The following is a 21,346-nucleotide window of genomic DNA, read 5'->3' as shown; positions in this document are numbered from 1 at the left end:
CATTTCCAGCCAAGTAATTCAGCCCAGAGTTTTAGCTGTTGTTCTGCTGAGTTTTAGGGTAGGGTCTCATTTTCAGATTTAAGGAGGGAGCAAAGAAAACTCCCTACATCCACATGTATGTCCTTGGAAGACTATCACAACAGACACCAAGGCCCTGATTAGGCGTCCATAAGACACATGTGGTGTACATGTGGAAAATCTCAACAGCACGATCAAGATTTTACAAAATAGAAGGAGAGATGCTGACTTTTGAAATTAATTGGAAATTTGCCATTGACCCCAGCAGGACCCCAGATTCAAGCCTTGGTATCTACCCTGAATTGCAAAGGAGCTAGGAACCTAACAGTCTGCTTAAACTTCGAATGCTCAGCACTTTTAATATTAACCCATTAGCTTACATCATTAAGTTTAAGGAACGACCTCTGAAAATCATTAGCTAAAATTTTCAGCTGCCAAATTATCTTATTTGCAGATGACATTTTCTTACACCTTTCTTTAATCTGTACTTTCCTTTCAGTGTAAAATGGACAACCAACTCTCTATCTTAGGATATAGTTGGAGAGAGGGGATCTTTAATTCTGGATTTCTGATTTCATTAACTGTGCAGATTTATTTCCTAATAAAGCAAATTTTAATTTCCATGACCTCACTGTGGATCCAGGAGATCTTTCAAACTGTTATCCACTTGAGAAGACAATACCTTCCTACCTCCACACCCTTGTGGAGATGCAGACCCTAACGGGTTGTCTACGACAAGTCCTCTCTTCCTTGGCTGACAAGGGCAAAGGGCAGGGAGTAGAGTTATATATGAGTCAGACTTCACTAAAGAAACAGTGGCTCACACTAAGTTTAAAAAAATATATATCGTACCCCACTTACCAAAATTTTTCCTTCACTCATTCTCAGAAATTGAAACATTGCATCTTTACTATTCTTTACTATCCAGACGTACTCTTCCTTTTGATCTGGCTAGCTTGAGCTAGAAGGCCCTTTTCATGGACTATAAAGATTACTGCATAAACCACAATAGATATGGTTTGAAACACCCACATATGAAATTACAGTGTGAATGTTTAGAGACTGTTTCTAAATATAGGTATTAAAGCCACAATGCTTCTCATAGGTGTGCTCTGTAGTAATTGCCCAATCAACATCTGGCCCCAGAGTAGCACAGAGCTCTCTGCAGAAGGAAATACGCATCACATCTCCGATACCTTCTTTACCATATGGTAGACACTGATCAGAGCTGGCTTCTACCCATTTTGTCAGTGTAGCAAAAAGAGTCAAAAAGTCACATGGGACAACAGTATTTTTAGGATTGTTTACAGCAGCTTAACCAAGTATGCCCGTCAGCTCGGGTTTTCAGCTATTTACTCAAACTTTGTATTTCATGGCCTTTAAACATAGGTGATATGTTGTTTTCTTTACAAACTTAATTACCTCCTCGTCAATTACTGAATTTTTATCGGCCCTGCTAACTCTTATCTTTTGTAGTCTTCTCTAGAAATAACTGGGAATTGACGATAAAAGATATTTATTCTGTTTCCAAAGCAATCATTCTATCAAAGCCATAATCTAAAAGGCTAACTATACGGATGCCCCTAAAAATTATAACCATCAATCTGTATTAATTCCATATCTCAGTTCACCATACTATCTCTAAAGAAAAAAGAACAGATAAGGAAATTATTGAAAAAAGCTGGCTGAATACCAAACAAAAGCCAACAGCTAAAATTGAGGTTGCTGCAGGAACGCCATAAAAAAATCAGACCATCTGCAGTAGCCATGGTAGAAAATCATTTAGCAGTGAGTATATGCTTTTGGCTCCTGTTGATAGATAACTAATAACTGAGTTCTGAATGATTCACATCCAGTCAAGCAAATGGCGCATGGACCCAGAAGTGTGGAGATTGGCAGAGTCTTTCATAACACGCTCCTTTTGAGAAAATTATGATAACTTGTGGATAGGTTTCACAATACAAAATTGAACACACTGCCAAAACCATTTTCGTGTTTATTTCTGATATCTTTTACTCTCTTCTGTTTCCCCTGAACTACCTACACATCCTCTCAATCACACAAAGACTGAAGGAATGTGAGCTAAATGCGATAGAAAGACAGGTATATTATATATAGCCATAGTTGAGCCACGGAGTAGTTTTTTGTGGTTCCTTTTCTGACTTAACTTCTGTCCTTCTTCATTATTTTATTAAACCACACCCTCTCTTCAAGTAGAGGTAATTTTTTGTGCTCTGAGACCCAGACTCCCCTTGTGGTTTGATCTCTGCCCTTTATCTCAGGCATTAGAAGGAAGCTAGAGTCACAACTCTAAACTTACAAGGATAAAGAGACAACCGCTAGGTGTTCCACATAGACACCTATTGCAGATAAGCTAAATCTTCGAAGGGAAATCTTGCAAAGTCTAACTCACTGGTGGGGAGAAGGCAGCTTCAGGCTCATGTTTAAGAGAGAAGCTGATGCTGATTAACTGTGCAAGCTGCCTCAGTACAGATTACCCTTTTGCGTTCTTTGGGGTTTCTTGAGTCAAATTCCATCATGTGTTGTAGCACATCCCACCATCCTGGAGAACCAGGTGACATAATATGCTAGTCTTCAAAGTTAGTCAGTCTGGGTTAGCCTTGTACAGCCAGGACTGAGCTCTGTGTGAATTAAATTTCTGGACTATAACATATTGCTGCAAAAGTTGATGGCAAGAGCTGAATTGAGAAACGTGTTTATGTGGTTTACAAGTGAAGGCTAAATCTGATTTTAACTCCTATAGTATAATTGTATTGCCGCTGGATTTCCTAATACATTAGGAATTACAAAGTAGAAACTAAAGCTATTGAAACTTTCAGAATTAGGGTACAGGACAAGATGAGACTGCATTTAGATTAAAGATAATATCATATTTTGGCTAAACACATAACCATGATGGACACCAATATCAGAGTTAGGGGAATTTATTCTAATGCTATTATGATAAAAGTCATAATCAGGAATAGTACTGGCATGAAAAGGGATTTGTAAGGACTCTCTTATAAAACCTATGAGCTGATCAGCATAGTGCCTTTGTAACATTAATGTAATGGGCAGAGTATGCAGTTAGCTGTTACAAATACTTCTATGTCAGTAATCTGGAGATGTATGAGATATTTCACTCCTGCAGGGTGGGTCTTTACATGACACTCTGCTCAATGAAGGTACATTGCAAATCTTCAAACCCGTAAGTCATGTGCCATCTTTCAACATTAAAAGATCAATGGAAAGTCAGCATTTACATTTGATTTAACTGCACCAGATAAACCCTCACATTTTACCCACTAGTATTCTGAGTTAATTAAAGCTTCATGCTAGCAACCATGCCTTTGCTCTACAGAACAAGCAAGAAAGATAAGGCCTTGAAAGTTCAGCACAGTCTTAGCACATGAGCAGTCCTGTCACCTTATCATTTTCGGATACGTACCCAGTATAATACATCTGTCCAGCCCTCCATCGTAATGCACTGAAACACTGTCAGCATGGCAAAAGCAAAATTGTCAAAATTCGTAATGCCGTGCTTGGGTCCCTCCCAGCCTGCCTTGCACTCTGTGCCGTTCTGACACTGCCGCCCATGCGCAGACTGGGGGGCACAGGGAGATGGATCATCTTCTGCAGGTGTATCTTAAAGGAGAGGAGGGAGAAAAAGGAGATGAAGAGAATGAATCACTATTTGTCACACTGATAAGTGAGTGAAGGATATCTAATCTTAACAAATACATTTTGCAGTGAATTTGTCAGATTTCTCTAGGAACATGCAAACAACTGTATTAATTTTAATGTGCAGAGGGACACTTCATTGTGTTTCCCTTTCTTTCTGTAAAAATAATGGCCAAGCTGCCAAATGTTAGAGTGAAAGCTGAGATGGACTTTTCTTTTTTTTTTAAAGCATACCCTCCTATGAGGAAAAAATCACGCCTTTCAACATGAGAGGGAACACTAGATCAAGCCTATCACATTTCTTTAGGTTGTATGTTATGACCAGTGTTTTCATACTGCAGTCACCTGGCATCTGGGTTAATCTTGGAAGGGAACTGCAGCACTGACTGGCACTCTGTTGAAGGAGGCCAAACCCCTGCAGCAGACAGAGTCCTATGCTCTAGAGATAGGTTAATATGGTGTTGGACCACTGCTAAATTATAGCAGAAAGTCTCTGGAGCTCTGCCCTTTTAGAGTTTAGAAGCTGTGCGGCATTTTATCAATAGCCCAGGGGCACTCAGAAGCTCTGTAAGACAACTGCTTGATTATCCACTCCTTATTCTGTACAGGTGTTTTCCAAAGAGCTGAGAACCAATACAACAAGCCTCTCTAAATGCTTTGGTATATGAAAAATGCTACAGAAAACATTTTTATAAGCACAAAACCTCCTGACACAGGATTTTTAAAAATATAAGGATTTCAGAGCTTAGTGCTACATTTACAACAGATGCAGGTACGTATGCGTGTGGGAGCAGGTATTTATGTATGTTTTCCATCTTATATGGCAAAAAATATGTAATTTTCCAAAAGTTATGATCATTTTCTGACCACTAAAGCATGCTAGAAACAGCAATATTGGAATTAGATGCTGTAATGTAAATAATTCCAGACACTATGGAGAAAGATATATACACTTTAAAGATGTAAACCAGACTGGCAACTCATTATATTTCTAGCATCATTTCCAGAAAATGAAATCTGCTGACGTTATAAAAGCAGAATATATAGAACTTCTGAAACAATTTCTTGCTATAAAATATTTTCTTCCTTATGAGCTGAACTGGGTCCTAGACATTGGCACCCAACACTACATGGGAAATCACTTCTGTTCAAGTTCAATAAATCAAATGAAAAAGAGTAGATGGTTAGATGAGTGAATGACAATACAATTGAATTATTTTGAAATCTGAATATTTCTTTCTGTAAATAATTTGAAAGTTCTTTCCTGATGGATTTGGTGCAAAAATTTTCTTCTCATTAACGTAATTTTGCTTTCTTATTAGCTGCAATTCTAACCATGTCACAGCCTGTGACTTTAAAAAAAAGGGTACTGGGTCTCGATTAGATATTCCTTTACAGTGATACTAGCTTAAAATGAAGATGTGTTTGTGTACAAGATTAATAATTAAATATAAGAGCTGTTCATTTCCGTGATGCCATCTCATTTGTAGCTCAGTCTGCTAGTCATGAAATCAACACTACTTGAGTGTTGCTCGAGAATCTGGAAGATTTGTTGAAGAACTCGGGCTGGCTTGTAGTGACAAAGGTCCACATTAGAAGTCCTCAGGAATTCACAGGTTTACGTGTAGCCTTTAAAGACAGGCCAACAACTGAGTGACCTAAGATGAGTAAGCTAAACTGTCACCGTTAGAGACAGTCTCTCCACATCAAAGGTGACTCATATCCAAGAATCAGAACTGAGGAACCACCACTGTGAAACCCCAAACAGGTACACAGCAGGGAGCAAGAGCCACCCATCTCCGGTGCAAGCATAAATGCTCCGTTACATATGTGGAAAGCCTCTCTCAGAAAATCTTTGTGTGCATGATACAGTGCTCCGCTTACCTATAAGTCCCCCTTGCACATGGTAGCAGGTCTTATGCATCTTCCCCATGAATAACTCCAGTCCAATGATGGCATAGATAATAATGACAAACAACACCAGCAGGGCAATGTGCAACAAAGGGACCATGGCCTTGATAATTGAGTTTAAAACCACCTGGAGACCTGCAGAGAGAACAGAAGGAAGCACTTACCAGCAAGAGAACAAAATTTAAAGAGGCTACAAATTGCATAATAATGTCATTTTTATTTCATTCCCCCTCACCTGAACTAATTATCTCAATGTTGTAAAGATGTACATTTAGAGATCACCTCCCTTCAGAAGATACCCAACATTTCACAAATTTACCATCACAGCCTGGATCAGAGACCAAAGTAAAACAGGTATTACCTTACCTGTCAGTGAAATACCACCACCCTGGGGAGGGAAAACATTAGCTACTTTGCCTGCTCTTGAAAACCAGACCTAAGGTGTTCCCCAGACGGTACTGAGGAGAGTTAAAGCATGGGGAAAACAAAGAACAACCAGAACTGAAGTAGGACAAGAGCAATGAGACATGCAAGAGGGCAAATGCTAGGATACCACAGAGCTGCACCCTAGAGCATGGGGAGAGATGGCAAACTGAAGTCATGTCTTGACTCCAGTTGTGGGTTCTTCCAGGGGTCACGCGTGTCTCAGGTAGAACCTGAGCCGCTGAAGGACCACCAAACCCACACTGACTGAGAGCTCCTGGCCCTCTGAGCATCTCCCTGAGCTCCAGATCCACCTCACCTTACTTCAGTCTGAACAGAGGGAGAGTCAGAGCCAGCAGTGCTGGTTTTGTCCCAAGATTTAGGGATCACTCTACAACACAGGTTGTCCAGGTCCCTACAAAGGGGTATGAACAAAATATTATTACATGGCTGTTATTAAGGCATGAGACATCTATAAGTCTTAATCATGAGGGAGCCAAACATTTCCAGAATGGCCCAGTGAAGGTGACTTGTAGCAGTTTGCTAAAGCACTAAGCAACTGTACCCTCAGATGCAGTTGACTCAAGCTGCAGATTCATGGGTGTCTGTCTGTCTCCTCCTCAGTTGTAAAACAAGAATAACAGAGCAAGCCTCATAAGCCTCTAGTAAGGATTTGTATTTACAAAAGTTCTTAAAAGTTATCATCACTGGTGGCAGTGGTAGCAACCACTGTCACTGCCAAGTTATTAATGTTGGAAGTATTGAAAGACCTCTAGAACTCTATAGTTTGCAAATAGCCAGATCAAAACAATTATGAGCTCATGATTTTGCAATAACCGAGAGCCAGAAGCCATTAATGTCTCCTGCAAATGCCATCATCTCCTCAGAGAAGTTGATATCCACTGTAATTTTTGAAAAATGTGATTCATGAGTTGTAAATGTCTTTTATATGTCTGCCAAGAGAGTTTGTGGCAACTATTAACTTTTAAAATCTAAGATCTTAGATTTTCTTTTTTTTTTTTTTAAAGTTTTTAAAAGGAATTTAAATACTTTCTAATAAGGATGACACACTTCTTGACAAGCACTTTCACTGATAGGCAATCCACTTGTCACTTCACAGCTAAGGCTGAGACTTTGTGTTTGTTCCCCAGCCACGATGGAACACAGTAGAAGCAAAGGTGCCATCAGCTGCCAGGCCAGCAAGATCATTCACTGCCTGCTAGTAACCCAAAGCTGGCTGCTAGCATCCCTCTAGTCAGAACAATTTTTCAGGTGTCTGCAGTCAGTTCAGTAATCTGTCAATGGTTCAGGCTACTATACAAAGCAAGTGATATTCAGCATGAAACATTCTGGCTTTCACAAAGGGATCCTTACATTAAGTACAATACTGACAGGATCAAAAGTCATCCTGTACAAGAGTGGGCCATTCTGCTCACTCAGTTACCTCTAGGTATTTACTCTGGATAAGCAATGTCTCTGGGGAAAAAAATATTGCTGTGATTACATGAGGCAGTCAACCTTTTCCCCTAGATGCTCACCTCATTTAATCTGCTAATTCTAAATACACACAGAAAAATGAATTACTGTCCACATCAACATCACTCCAATACTTTACAGCAGTCTGGAACGTAACATTCACCAGAAAATTAGAACAACATCCCACCTTCTCCCAAACAATGTACAGCAATGCAAGAAAGCTAAAAGACTACAGATGGTTATGAACCTGAAAGAACCCCACAAACTTTGAAGATTGAAAGATTTGTAGCTTCAAATAAATCTACACAAAAGCAAATAAAGGCCTCCATTTTTAGTGATTTTACGAGTGTTATTAATGTAGCCAAACTGTAGCCAAGATTTCAAGGTTAAGAGTTCTAATACCAGGTTTTAAGTAATTTACACTTTATTATTATTAATTGTTTTAATACTCATAATAGGATATACCCAGTGCCCTTAAGAGAACAGACACAACGATGAACAAAAAGTTATCTCATTTTAAATGCAGCTTCATTATCAACCCAGGCCATGAAAGCGCTTCAGTGTACTACAGATGTCCAGAGAAAATAATATCTGCACAAAGCAATGCCCTTTGTGTTAACAGAGCAGTGCTTGTCAAATCAAAGGCTTGCCCCATAAACATGAGATGACAAGGTGTTTAGACAGTCAAGGGGAACATGTACCACCAGAAGAATTACAGGAGCTTCATCTAGCTTAATTAGAGAAAAAGCTTCTTGAGGATAATAAACTTCGAAGAAGAGATGAGCTCCTGAATACTGTTAGCATGAATTGATGTGTGTGCTGCGCAGTACCCTGTCAGGGTCTCTTTAAATCCAGATGATTAGCAAGCTTACATACATTACCACTAAACTATTCAGAGAGTTTCTAAAAGTTTAAAATGGCTAACTATGCAGTAACTTTAGAAATGTCCTCTCAGAAGTTGTGATGAATGCTACTTGCAGAAGGGCAAGGGATATATGCACATCGCCATGCTCCCCACATTGTTGTCAAGGTTATTGCTGGAGTATAGCTGCTGCCAGTGAGTTACATCATTCTCAGTTCAGGCAGACACTTACAACACGAGTAGCTGTTGCAAGGAAAGGCATGAGGAACCAGTCCTGGAAAATCAGACAAGTCACAGTAGTAGCAAGGGGTGAGAACAGGGAGAGCAGATAAAGAATGATTAAAGGACTGAGGCAGAGGCATGGATAGGTGGAACAAGCAGAGGCTTTTTTTAATTAAAAAAACCATATGCTTCGAAACACCAAATCTGTGTTCTGAAATCTGAGAGGTGCAGATTAGTGTCTGTAGATGATCAGATGCATTTCTGATCAGGGTAAATCAAGGTTAATCACCCCCTTACATGCAGTCACAAAGCTTTTCCTAACCAATTGGGAGAACTGCAGACTTCCCTGTGGAGAGGAAGTAAAGACAGTTGAACTTATAAAAGTCCCAACTCATGAATACACTTAATCTTTGCATACTGCAACACATAGATATCACCCAACATGGGTGCTCACAATACAGGGGCAATACAGTCCCACTTGCCTGATGCTCTCTGTTAATATACCATTGCCCATCTTCAGTATATTCTCACTTGTGGAGGTAAGGATTGCACTTGAGCCATGCAGCTTATAATAATAATTAAATCAGAATTCCTAATGGCCTGATCAGACTGCAAAGCTGGCCTCTGGATTTCAAGTAGCTGATGCCAATAACTGCGTTCCCACAGCAGAGTGAAGAGCTGTGTTTTCACATTGCTTTACAGAGGCTGGCAATGCCATTGTTGGCCAACCATAAACACAAAGTCCTGAACTTATGTCCCGGCAAGTAACTATAAAAATAAATGGTTTTCAAATATTTGGCATTCTAAACATACTTGTTCATTTGTGGAAGCTCTCTCCATGTGCTAGACACTTTCTAGATATGTGTGAAGGCACAGCGTCTGCCTTGAGGATCTCACTCCAGGCTGGACAAAGGGATAACTGCGCAGATGTTAGGGAAAGTGCCACAAAAGGGATTGTTTGCAGTTTTTCAGACCACGCTTTTCTTCTGTTAATAATTGAAGATCTTAAACAGCTCTCAGTATTTATTTTAAAAGCACTTCAGTTTACCTTTTAAAAAAAAAAAAACCTCTTGGCTGCATTCTGTTGGCTGAAACTGACTCCATAAATGTTTCAGTAAGCAAAACACGTTAATGCCATTCCCTGGGTTCACAGAACTTAGCATTTATTTACACTGATAAAACATTTTAAATATTTATTACATGGGAACAACATTGCTTTTTATACAGGGTCAAGCCCTTTTCAGCCTCTCGAGGCCTACATTCACCCAAAGGTTCAGGGCACAACTGGAGAGTAGAGGGAATAGGGAAGAAAGAAGGAAAAGAGTTTGTACCAAACAACATTGATCTTTCTCAAAGCTATGGGAAATACACAGTTAGGGATGCTGCAGGTGTTTTAGAGCTATTGTATGTGCTATATTTTTCTTTCAAGAAGACAATCACAAGAGGGGCTGGTTGCTGTCTCATCAATTCAGGCAGTTATTGAAGAACATGTTTATCTCTAAGCATGTGTCTGCACCTAAAGCAATTGGATTACCTACATAACCCATTGTGTACTTACAAGCTTTTCTGGATTTCAACCAATGCTCAGCAAGACAGCACAAAAAAAAAAAAATAGTGCACTGGACCCAGCTGCTAAAATGCACTTGGCATTGTTGGGCTATGGAACATATCCAAGGAAACTAATGGTATGTTGGTCTCAGAAAAAACATTTGGGCCTTTCCAAGCACAGCTCTATCTCATATTTTCACACGTCTTAAATTTTGGATCAAACTTGGTTTTCCAGACAGGGTGGTTTCCTTTTCTAATCATATTAGTAGTCCAGATCTTCAGAGAAAGCATGTCCCAAGTCTACTCCTTCATTGGTTTTGCAGAGCTATATTTTGCCTACACCGTGGCGCTGCCTGAACCAGGAGGATGGGCAGACACAGTCTCATACAAATGACCTTCTGGAAACAAGCAGGAATAAAAGGAAAGGACTTTCTACTCCTTCCATCCCTCCCCCACCTCCTGATACACACACAAACACACACAGATTTTTGTACTTAGGCCAGTCCCAAGGGTGTGGGAGGTAATTATTTTTCTGCTAATATAGTTCAGAAGAAAACTACTACTTCTGCAAGCAAGGAGGAAGCAGGGGAGGATTTGTGACTCAGCACAGTGCCTGAGTCAGATCGCTTCTGGGAACCACTCTTAAGTGGTAGAGTTTATGCACCATCCCCAGCCATGAGCTAGGCTTACCCACAAATCACAGTTATTTCTGATGATGCACTAAGAGACTGCCACTACAGTTATCTCTGTTTCCTAAGCACAAACAATATAACAGTAATGTTCCCCAAAGTGGATGTTTATCATTTAATAAACACAGGCATTGTCAAAGAAAATTGAAAAATATTAAATATTCATAAATATGAAAGGTTTTGTACCAAATTTAAAGGAAGCTTGGAAAACAACACATGTTTTTATCACAAAATGGTCCATACTCATGGCAAAATATCTTAGATAAGTACATCTGCAGTGATCTATGTAGGAAAATATTGAGGATGTTCTTCACTAGTATTGCAAAAGGAACTTACATGGCACAGTTCAGTTAAGGACAGCTGTAACAGTAACAGTTCGGGGAGGTAGCCTCTTACTGGCTTGCCTGAGTCTCAAAATATTAGTGGCAGGTTGCTAGATAAAGCAAATTCTGTGGGTGTAGTGCAGTGTTCTTGGGGCTGCAGATGTCATTTCTATTTCAAAAATAGACACAGTCTTGGAACAGGAAGGAAAGACACGACAGAACAGAAAACTAGCTGAACTGAAAAGAAAGAAGAACTAAGAAAGACACTTTACAAGCTGAACAGTGACTATTTTTCAGTGGGTAACGCCATTTTACACATATAGGATCATACAATTAAAAAGCATGTGCTGGAATGAATAGAAAAAAGAAAGTGTTGGCATCTGCTCTCAGTGTTCTCATTCCTCTGTGTTCAAACCACGTTTTTAATGACTTTTCAGAGTGAAATACAGACACACAAGGAGATTCATACAAATGGGCACGTGTATGTGAACACAATTGTTTTATATTTGTCAAGTCTTGCAATACCGTCCTTGGTTCATATCATTTGAGGCAAGAAAGGAACAGCAGAACAAAAACAAAAGCCACAACAAAACCCAGCTCTTCCTTCTGGATCCTTTTCTCTTGGGAAGCAATTAATCTTCAATACCCTCTTCTTGTCAGAGTGACCTAACTTAGCCAAACAATAGAGGTTGCCCTCAACATGGTGGCCACACAGCCCCAGCTTTTGGGTGCCCGAGGAGGATGGTTGGATAAATGTACACACTGCCTTAGGCTCTTTGCCTCTTTGCTGGAAGAAATGCCTACTACCACTCATAGAAGCATCCCTCTCCCCCATCCAGGGGGGTTTAGGCTTTTTTTATCAAAAAGCTTTTTGTTCAAAGTATGTAAGTGTTCACTTTCTTATAAAGTTGCTTGCTGATTAGAAGACCTTGATCATCTTTCCAGTCCCAACACATTAACTAGCTCCTACAAGCTCAACTTTGTTCTCCAGCCATTTGATCTTAGCTCAGTTCAGATGAGGATGAGGTCCAAGCAAGTTCTACAGACTTTCAATGTTAAAAAAAAAAAAAAGAAAAAAGAGTGTAGTGTCGCTCCGATGAAGCTACCTTCATACAGAGGAGGAGCATGGAGAGAAAAGCAGCAACTAAGTGCCTACTGAAAATTGCACATTACAGAGGCATCACGGTTTAACCCCAGACAGCAATAAGCACCATACAGTTGCTCGCTCACTCCCCTTGATGGGATGGGGGAAAGAATCAGAAGAGTAAAATTGAGAAAACTTGTGGGTTAAGATAAAGACAGTTTAAATGGTAAAGCAAAAGCTGCATGCACAAGCAAACCAAAACAAGGAATTAATTCACTGCTTCCCATCGGCAGGCAAGTGTTCAGCCATCTCCAGGAAAGCAGGGCTCCATCATTTATAGCAGTTACTTGGGAAGATGAACACCACCACTCCAAACATATTCCCCTTCCTTCTTCTTCCCCCAGCTTTATATGCTGAGCATGACATCTTATGGTACGGAATATCACTGTGGTCAATTGGGATCAGCTGTCCCAGCTGTGTCCCCTCCCAGCTTCTTGTGCACTCTCAAGCCCACTTGCTGGTGGGGTGCTGTGAGGAGCAGAGAAGGCCTTGACTTCAAGCAAGATGGTGAGAACTGCTCAGCATTAACTAAAACATCCCCATGTTATCAATATTGTTTTCAGCACAAATCCAAAACATAGCCTCATAATAGCTATTATGAAGAAAATTAACTCTATCCCAGCCAAAACCAGCACAAGGAAAAAGATATTCTGAGCAAAAACACAAAAGAAGTTCAGTAAGTTAACTTCAAGGCTGTTTTGAACAAGGACCACAATGTGCTGTAAAGTAGCCTTATGCCGAGAGGGGGGAGGATGAGGTCAAGTATTCACTGCCAGACAGGGATTCCTAAAGATGGGCTGAAAGTTAAGCAGTTAAAGGGCGTACAGGAGCCCTGACAGTTCCTAGGCCAGCAAGGATCAGCTGTCACCCTTTCCCAGGAAGCAGCTTTGATTTTCTGCTGAAAGGATGACAACGGACACTATGAGAAAGCTGTGCTAGGGCTAGGTTTTATCTATACTTAAGCCACTGTAAAGGATCACAAATAGGAGGAACTTTTATTTGCCCCTTTCCCTCCAAAGGTATGCAAAAACCAGACACTCTGGTCAGAAGACTGTGCCAGTTCTCAGTGAAATGATCCATCACACTTCCACTTTTTAAAATTTCTTCTTGCTCAAGCACAGCTCTATCAGAGAGCAGTCTTTCAAGCTCCAGTACAGAAGCAAATTTTGGTGTAGCCCTGTGCCACTGGATTCAGTCAGAAAACTTGTATAGGAATGTGTCAAAATGCTGTACTACCTTTAATCTTGTCAAGGGAATATAAAACCATCCAAACCAATAGTTAAATTAACCTCTTAACTGAAACAATGATGAAAGAGCTTTCTTTCAGAACGCCAGATGCTGTTTGTACGCAGCTCTGAGGAATGACTACGCACATTACTGTGTCCTAAGGATGTAGGTGATGAAACAAGGGACTACAGGCACATGTAAGTGCTAAAGCATCATGGTAACAGAAATGGGCTCAAAGCACTTGGATCTCAGTGGTGAGTGCACTAGCATTTAAGCAGAGGATTAATGACCTTTGGGTTACAAATGCTTTTGTAAATTTGCCAAAATCACAGGGTCAAGAACAGTGTTATTTTTGACTCTTTATTCTTATCACTCCCCAGGTAAGTGGGCATTAACCCTGTTTGTTCATTGCTAAATAATCCTTTAGTTGCCTGAGTTCCTTCTGATCCTCTAACTTATCACTTATGAACAGGTTTAGAAAAGGTAAAAGCTAGCAAGGTAACAAATATTAACAGGGATCTTGCAAATGTAAAATAGCATCCAGGGATGACAATATTACAGTCTTGTAGTACTTAGAGAAAAAGATATTGTTGACAAAAATTGATCTTCTTGTGAGTTAAATGCTCCAAGTCTATCATAAGAGGCATACCATGAGCTACAGTAAGTTTTACCTTCTCATGATAGAAAAAGTGCAACAAAATACTGGATAAACTCCGAAAATTTCTCTTTAGATGGCTACCTATTAAGAAGTGTAGTGTGGTATATGACAAACACATGCTATATAGCCCTGCAGAAGAAAACCCACTCCACCTCTTAACTTTGGATAGTGCTTAATGGGCATAGGTGGCACTAAGCTCTGGAGAGACATAGCATGACATTTTTAAAATTACTGTCATAGAGGGTTTTCAGGAGTATTTTGAGAACCTAAAACCAGAAAGCTACCTGATCAGGTAATGAAAGAATTTATGCGAGCCAGGCGATGTGTGGTCACTGCTGTGTTACTGTCTTGATGCACACATGGGATTTGTTTTCTCTTTTTAAACTACTAAAAATGCTGTTAATGAAAATACATGGTACAATGCCAAAATTCTTGAAAAGACACATCCAGAAAAATCTGAACAAATTTGTCTCTCAGTTTTAAGAAGAGAGCTTGGATTTATGGACTCATCTATCAGTGGTTAATCAGTCCCATCTCAGAACACCTAAAACTCCAGCTTTTTTTTTCTTTTCCACGCTAGTAAGACTATTGCTTTTGATTTGTATAAATCTGATTAGACTCAATACTCTGCTTGCAGGCATCAGATAATGGAATAGCTTTAGGGGAAAAAATGCCTTGTATTATAATAAGCAAAACCTCCTTTAGCTCACTAGGTAGCTCCAGTATGTTTGGACAGAAAAATTAATGGTTGCTGTTTTCGCAAAAATGTATTTGTCAGGTGAAAGAATAATTCTTTATTGATATTTACTTTCTTTGCAACTTTCTTTACCACTTGTACAATTCAAAAGACTTTTGTACAGTCTGTGTATATATTGCTGGAATGCATTGGAACTGAACATTTATTTTGAATTTCCTTTTACGTATAATAAGCTGTCAAGAGAGAATCATAAGGCTCTCCTGCTGCAAACTAAACAGCTAAATTAAATTCTTTACAGATACAGAAATCTAAAAATATAAATCTGAGTGGAATTTGGTCCCCTCCAAAGTAAAGATTTTAAGTGAAATAATGATCTCTACAAAGGAATGTGAAAAGCAGACAGACTAAAGTTTGAGTTTAAATTTTCGCCTACATTGAGAAGGTAAGGGTGAGACATCCCTAAAGTCTTTCATTGGACGCTGTTTATACTAAACAACAGAACTCCTAGATTTAAAACAGGGCTTTATAAAGCTTGTGTGTATGGGTATACAGACACATTGGTTTGATTTCTGACCAAGATATCAAACCACGTTAAAAGAAACTTTATCTTTTGGTAACATCCAATACATACTAAAAACCAATGTACGGCAACAACCCATGAGAAAATGTCAACTGCACAAATGTGCTGAACAACACAAAACAGCAGTTATTGCAGAAAAAGTCACTAAACCCAACAGCCAATGCAAAACAAGACAGAACTGTCAGCGAGGCTGTTAGCTTAAAATGTTAACAGTAATGAAAAAGAAAACAAACCAACAGATTATACTTATAAGATACAGAGCATTTGATATGTCCCAATTCTCACACCAGGTGCATACTACCACCTTCAAAAAGGGAAGCCCTCTGCAAGAATGGTATCTGATTGAAGGAAGAGACACTTGCAGAAAATTTAGAAAGAAGGTTTTGTAATCTGATAATGAAATTGAATTCCTATAGATCTTTCCACTCCAAAAGAAAACAAAATTTAGTAAGCCCTACCAAAAAAGTGACCAATACAGAATTTTTATAATTTCTTCTCTTTCTTTTATTGCATGAGCTGCTTTCTGTCAAAAATGTTTCTGATGTAAAAATGTTGAGCAGCTTTAGCATTAGCGAAGTTGAAAAAAGCAGATTCTTTGCAGAGGGCTAGCAGATGTTTTCTGAATTGTGATTGATGTGGCACGGCAAACCAAGAGAAGATAATCTAAAACTGAAAAAATAAGAGGCATAGCTATTCAGACAACTCAGAAAAAATAGCTGCAACAAAGGACAAAACACATATGGGATAGGTTATTGTTACATATGTTAAACAGGAATTGGACTTGCTTCTGGGAAAAAGAGAGATTAAGAAACATGTCTGATCTCCTTCCTTTTCTCTGGCAGGAAGAAAACTTTGACAAAATATTAAGAGACTGGGCAAGTCAGGTGCAAATACTTTGGTCAATACTTTCCCATGATCAGGTGCAAAATATTATTTATTCCATCAGTGAATATCTTAAGCATAGAAAAGTTTATTAGTTATTCATACCAGGCAATATTCCCATGTTCTCAACTAGCGTGGTAATATCAAGCAGACATAACTCAGAAGGCAGTAGCTGGTTTTGGAGAAGCCAGATTAAAGAGAAGGGGGAAGGCCTCCAACACATTTATGTAGCCACAGAAATTTAAAAATAAATTTCCTCAGCTTTGCCTCCTCAGTTCAGTGTGCTCTGGCTTTTTTTTCCCCCTTCTATAGGACTTTTGCAAGATGTAATATTACTAAAAATTCAGATCATCACTGAAAAAAGTAATTTATTTGGAAACTAAAAGGAGACTTAAAATGTGTTCATTGGTTGAGAGAACTATCTGGCTGGTCCACTGCTCTGTGCTTTGCTGATATTTTGATAACGCTTTGTGAAAATCACAATGATGACCACAGGCATCTAACAATGCTTTTGGAAGTCCAGGACAAACAGAATTAATTAAAACGATACCAGAGTAATGGAACATCCATGTACTACCTTGTGTCCTGAGCAAAATACTCTTCTATGAATGGTCCCACTTCCAAGATGAATGCTACCCAGTGTGCATTAGTCACCTCTTCAAGAGAGGATGAGAGACCTCAGACATGTTAAAAAAAGTCCCAACAGTTCAGTAACAAATTAATAGCTATACATTCACTATAGAGAAAATGAACAAAGGACTCTGAATAATTCCTTAAGTTCTTAAATTAATAAGTAATGCAAAATTTAGCCAACTGGAATCAAAGTATGAAATGACATTTGATGTAAGCTTAGGACGACATCAGGTGCAATAGAGATGTCATCTGAGAGAGAATGTAAGAAGCAAACAGAGTAGACCATACTCTTACTATTTTGATCTGGAACAGCAGTATCTTTCCTCATCTGTCATGGAGACAGCAACAGCCAGCAACTACATGTGAGCAACTGGGAACCCAACGCATTCCTGATGATACCAGTTAACTAAAATTTATATGTATACTTCTGCTTCTTTATGGTCCAGACAAAAGCATATCTAAACAACAACACAAACTGTTCTTAGGAGACAGCAGATGGCATTCTTAGATTTTCAGATACTTTAGGACATGCATCTTGATGGCATGTGCTCTCTCTCAGAGCCACGCCCTATCTAATTCTGAATGAGAACTCTGGGCATTACTTGAAGAATCAAAAAAAGGTGCTAGAAAGAAAGTATGAACCATCCAGAGCACTTCTGAAAAACCTCTTACTAAGCCAAGCTAGGGGTTTTTTTACTATCTCCATGTCTGCTCTTTGATGTCAGCGTGGGTTTTATTTTCTTCATTTGGAAGAGACTGCCTACACCCTGATGTGGTCCCACATTATGGTATTGGAATTTTTTGTTTTGTTCTGTTGTGAAGACATATTGAATAATCATGCCAGCACGCACAGTAACTGGTAGGATAAAGGCTGACACAGTTATCGGGTACATTCGTAACTGGTGCTATTTTTAAAAGAGCTACATAGCCAAGATCAAATAATAAATATTTCTCTGTTTTCATTGGCATTCCTTAAATATGAGAGAAATCTTTATTACAACAAGTCTGTGCCTTTGTGAGTAATCTTCTTTACTAAGACAAAGCCCATTTTGCTACATTGAGTTAACTACTTCTGCCATAAATTACATCATTCTGCAGGTTGTACCACTCAAGGAAAGACGCTTTAGGTCCTGATTGTGTAAGCCCTACTCACAGGAATGATCTTTACCTATGGGAGATGTTATGCTGGAATCAAATTACTCCCTTGAGTAAGGGTGTCCTAAGTAAATAAAAGACTTGCAAGTATGTGTAGAGTTTTAAGTTAACTATGAAGAAATAAGCTTAATGAGGACATTTGGTTCAGACTGTTCTCTCCTTTTTTCTCCACTCCCTTCCCATTTGTAATGAAAGCAAAACAAATTGGCCACTTGAGATTAAAAACAGCTAGGCAATGACATGGGAAAGGTGGTGCAACTTGTCCTCACACGGTGCTGTATGTGCTGGAGAGATGGTACAGATGGTTGAGAAGTCTTGTGCAGGAATGTAGGAGAACGTAAAAAAACTGCCTGAGAGCACATTTCCTACAGCTTTTAGAGCTCAAGAGAAAAGAAGGGAACTGGACTTGGCAAAAGCTGACAATATTAAATGTAACAACAAAGTTTAAGGCAGAATTAAGATTTGGAAGACAAATTTTGCCCAGCTGTATTTGCAGCAATTCCCTCTGTTGTCAATGACCTTTATCACATATGTTTAGTGGTATATCGTCTCTTTCAGCTTATCCTACTCTCTTGTACTTACACACAAGCCTTTCACACTTTGGAAGCTTCGATCAGGCCGCTTCTCCTACCTCCTCACGTTGCAGACAAGCCAGAATTCTCCATTGGTATGCTGTTCATAACCTCACATGCATCAGGAGGGTAAATTCAAGCCCCTAGCTCCACCAGTGACAGGGTATAAATGCAAACCATGTGCAAAACAGATAACTGTCAACTATACTTTGCCAGAAGCATATATATTTTGGAAAAAAAAAATTGTCTTCCTGACTGACAGTTAGTATTTGTTTAAAACTTAAGACTTAATATGTGCTATTCAGCATACAGAAACAGGTGATGGCTTACCTTCCTTTACCATATTCCAAAAATGTATGGTCCTCAAAAGAGCTGTCATTTTGTATTTCTTGAACTCTGTGTTTATTACCTCAATTACACTATTTCCTCAACTATATAAAGTAGTGATAATTCTCTTGGGCTGTGCAGAAATCAGTGAGAAATTACAGTTGAAAATTTCGATTGTGCACTTATAAAAAATAAATCCCAAATTCAAGCCAAATAACTGCACTGGGTGTGTTCATTTCAACAGCTGCAAAATGGAATCATTGCAATAGACTGAGCTGAGCTGCCTCAGTGGCTGGGAAAGGCATCGCAAGCCCAAGCAGGAGGACAATCACAGTCCAGACAGTCACCTGGTGGGGATGGAATAAGGCAAATGTCAGCGCTGCACGCTGAGATACAGAAAGAACTGAAATCATATAGAGTTGCTCTAGGTCCCATCCTCATCCTCCAGTAAAGTGGTTTGGCACACCCAAGTTGACATGATGCTACAAATGAGAACAGTGAATTTCCCCTGGAAGAGGGCATTTGAGGGTAAGTTTTCATTCTCCCTGCTTTACAAAGCACAGGCAGAATGGAAGGTGTTGGGAGCAGTGTGCCCGCAACAGGAACTTAGCTCTCTGCATGGTGCTTGATCCTTATTTACTGGCCTAGCCTTCTCCACACACCAGACAGAGTGCTCCAGTTACACCTGAGATCAATTTGGCCTCTAGACAAATTCAGCTTTACAGGGATTGCACAAGAAAAAAAAGTTATGTATGTTGTCCCCTGATTAGGTACACTACCTACAAATCAGGTGCAGCTGAAGATTAAGTCTTCAGTATAGCACCAGTTTCTAGCTCACAGCACTAAGAGGCCTTCTGACAGGAAACAAGCCTCAAACCTCCATTTTTTATAATAATTCAAGAGTCCTGGAATCAAACATGAGATAGAGGATTTTTGTAGTCTTACATTAGGAGGATTACCATGGTAATTCTGACATGTCCCTATTGTCTTAAATTCTGTAAGTTACTCTATATTTTGCTATAAAAGTCCTCTCATACTTTTCATTCCGCATGGGGTATCTCTGAATTATGAGATCATACAGGCAGAATTCCCCTATGATTTGAAATTATTAGATTAGGTCATGTTCCTTTAAAAAAGGGAGGAAAAAAGAAATATTGCCGGTCTTAGAGTTAAGAACAAACATTGGAAAATGCAGACTATAGCCTAAATATCTCATAAGAATGTGCAAGTTTTTTCTTTTACTTCTCCCAAAAAACTGACTGTAATTTAGCATGCACAATGCACTTAGGCAGTGGGCCACACAGACAAAACCTAGACAGAAAAAAACCCAAGTCCAATCACCCCTGGGATTTCCTTGCTTCACCTACCTGCAGCAAGATGACAAATTAACAACAAACCCAGCTGGATGACTTTGCAATCCAGCATCTCTCAAATGTGCAAAACTTTCCTCATGTATTACTTTTCTTATGGAGCCCTCAGAAGTTTTTTACTTCTCATCTTCGTTGCCATATGTGGTGAAGGTGGCATCACACAAACTCACCTTAATGGCCCAGGTCTATCAGAACATTGCAGACAAAGACAGAATACTTTCCTACATACTACAAAGTTCAAAGAAACAATCTGATTAATGCCAAGGAGTTTGGGATAAGGATGGAAAATGATTCTGGTAATGAGAAAACACTGCAATGAATATGGGGTAAAGAACATTGCTGAGAAAGCATTGTAAATTTTAATGGAGAAGAGCATTTCAAGGCAAATGAGGACTAATGAGGTAGACCAAAATCTAAAAATATGTCTAAATTTTTCATTCACCTTGTCTGAAAGTACCTAATTTTCACATTAACTCAGAGGAATCATGGACTTCAGCAGCAGCATCATTCAAAAAAACTAGTTGCTCTGGTTTGCTAGAGCAAACACGTAAAGGTAGCAATAAACAGGCATTCATAAATAAAATTTCTGGTCTTATTTAATTTCAACTCAGAAAATATACTCAGTCAGTTACATGCTGTTGCTTCACCAACAGGAAGACATTGTGTTGTCATGAGGAGGGTCTGGCTTAAGTTCTTTTGCTCATACCCTCTGTTTCCCAGTTATGAACTTGCTGCATCTCCAGTAGACCACGTAAGTACTGGTGCTAGAGACCAGTACTACACTAGAGACCAAACTACAGTGACTTTGAGTAACTCCCTCCCGCTAACGGACTTCAGTGAAGCTTGAGCACATCAGAGGCTTAGCTTTTCGTAGCTTTTTTTTTTTTTTTAAAGGAGGGGGGGAAAGGAAGGGGCGGGGAGGGGGGGGTGGAGAGGGGGGCGGGGGGG

The 21,346-nt window shown here is 39.4% G+C and overlaps 1 protein-coding gene across 1 annotated transcript in view; it reads right to left on the bottom strand.

Annotated features, from left to right (window-relative positions):
- The window catches only part of LOC104471891 (voltage-dependent L-type calcium channel subunit alpha-1C-like), a gene marked incomplete at both ends in the record, with an annotated part of 53,915 nt that overhangs the window by 19,556 nt on the left and 13,013 nt on the right, over nt 1-21,346 (bottom strand). Inside the window, 2 exons of the mRNA XM_010087389.1 lie at nt 3,467-3,663; nt 5,584-5,745. Coding sequence (XP_010085691.1) covers nt 3,467-3,663; nt 5,584-5,745 — 359 coding nt within the window. The remainder of the gene's footprint in view (nt 1-3,466; nt 3,664-5,583; nt 5,746-21,346) is intronic.

The sequence above is a fragment of the Pterocles gutturalis genome, unplaced genomic scaffold (genome assembly GCF_000699245.1).
Source record: "Pterocles gutturalis isolate BGI_N339 unplaced genomic scaffold, ASM69924v1 scaffold8466, whole genome shotgun sequence".
Taxonomy (NCBI): Eukaryota; Metazoa; Chordata; class Aves; order Pterocliformes; family Pteroclidae; genus Pterocles; species Pterocles gutturalis.
This window is presented reverse-complemented; position numbering and strand designations above follow the sequence as displayed.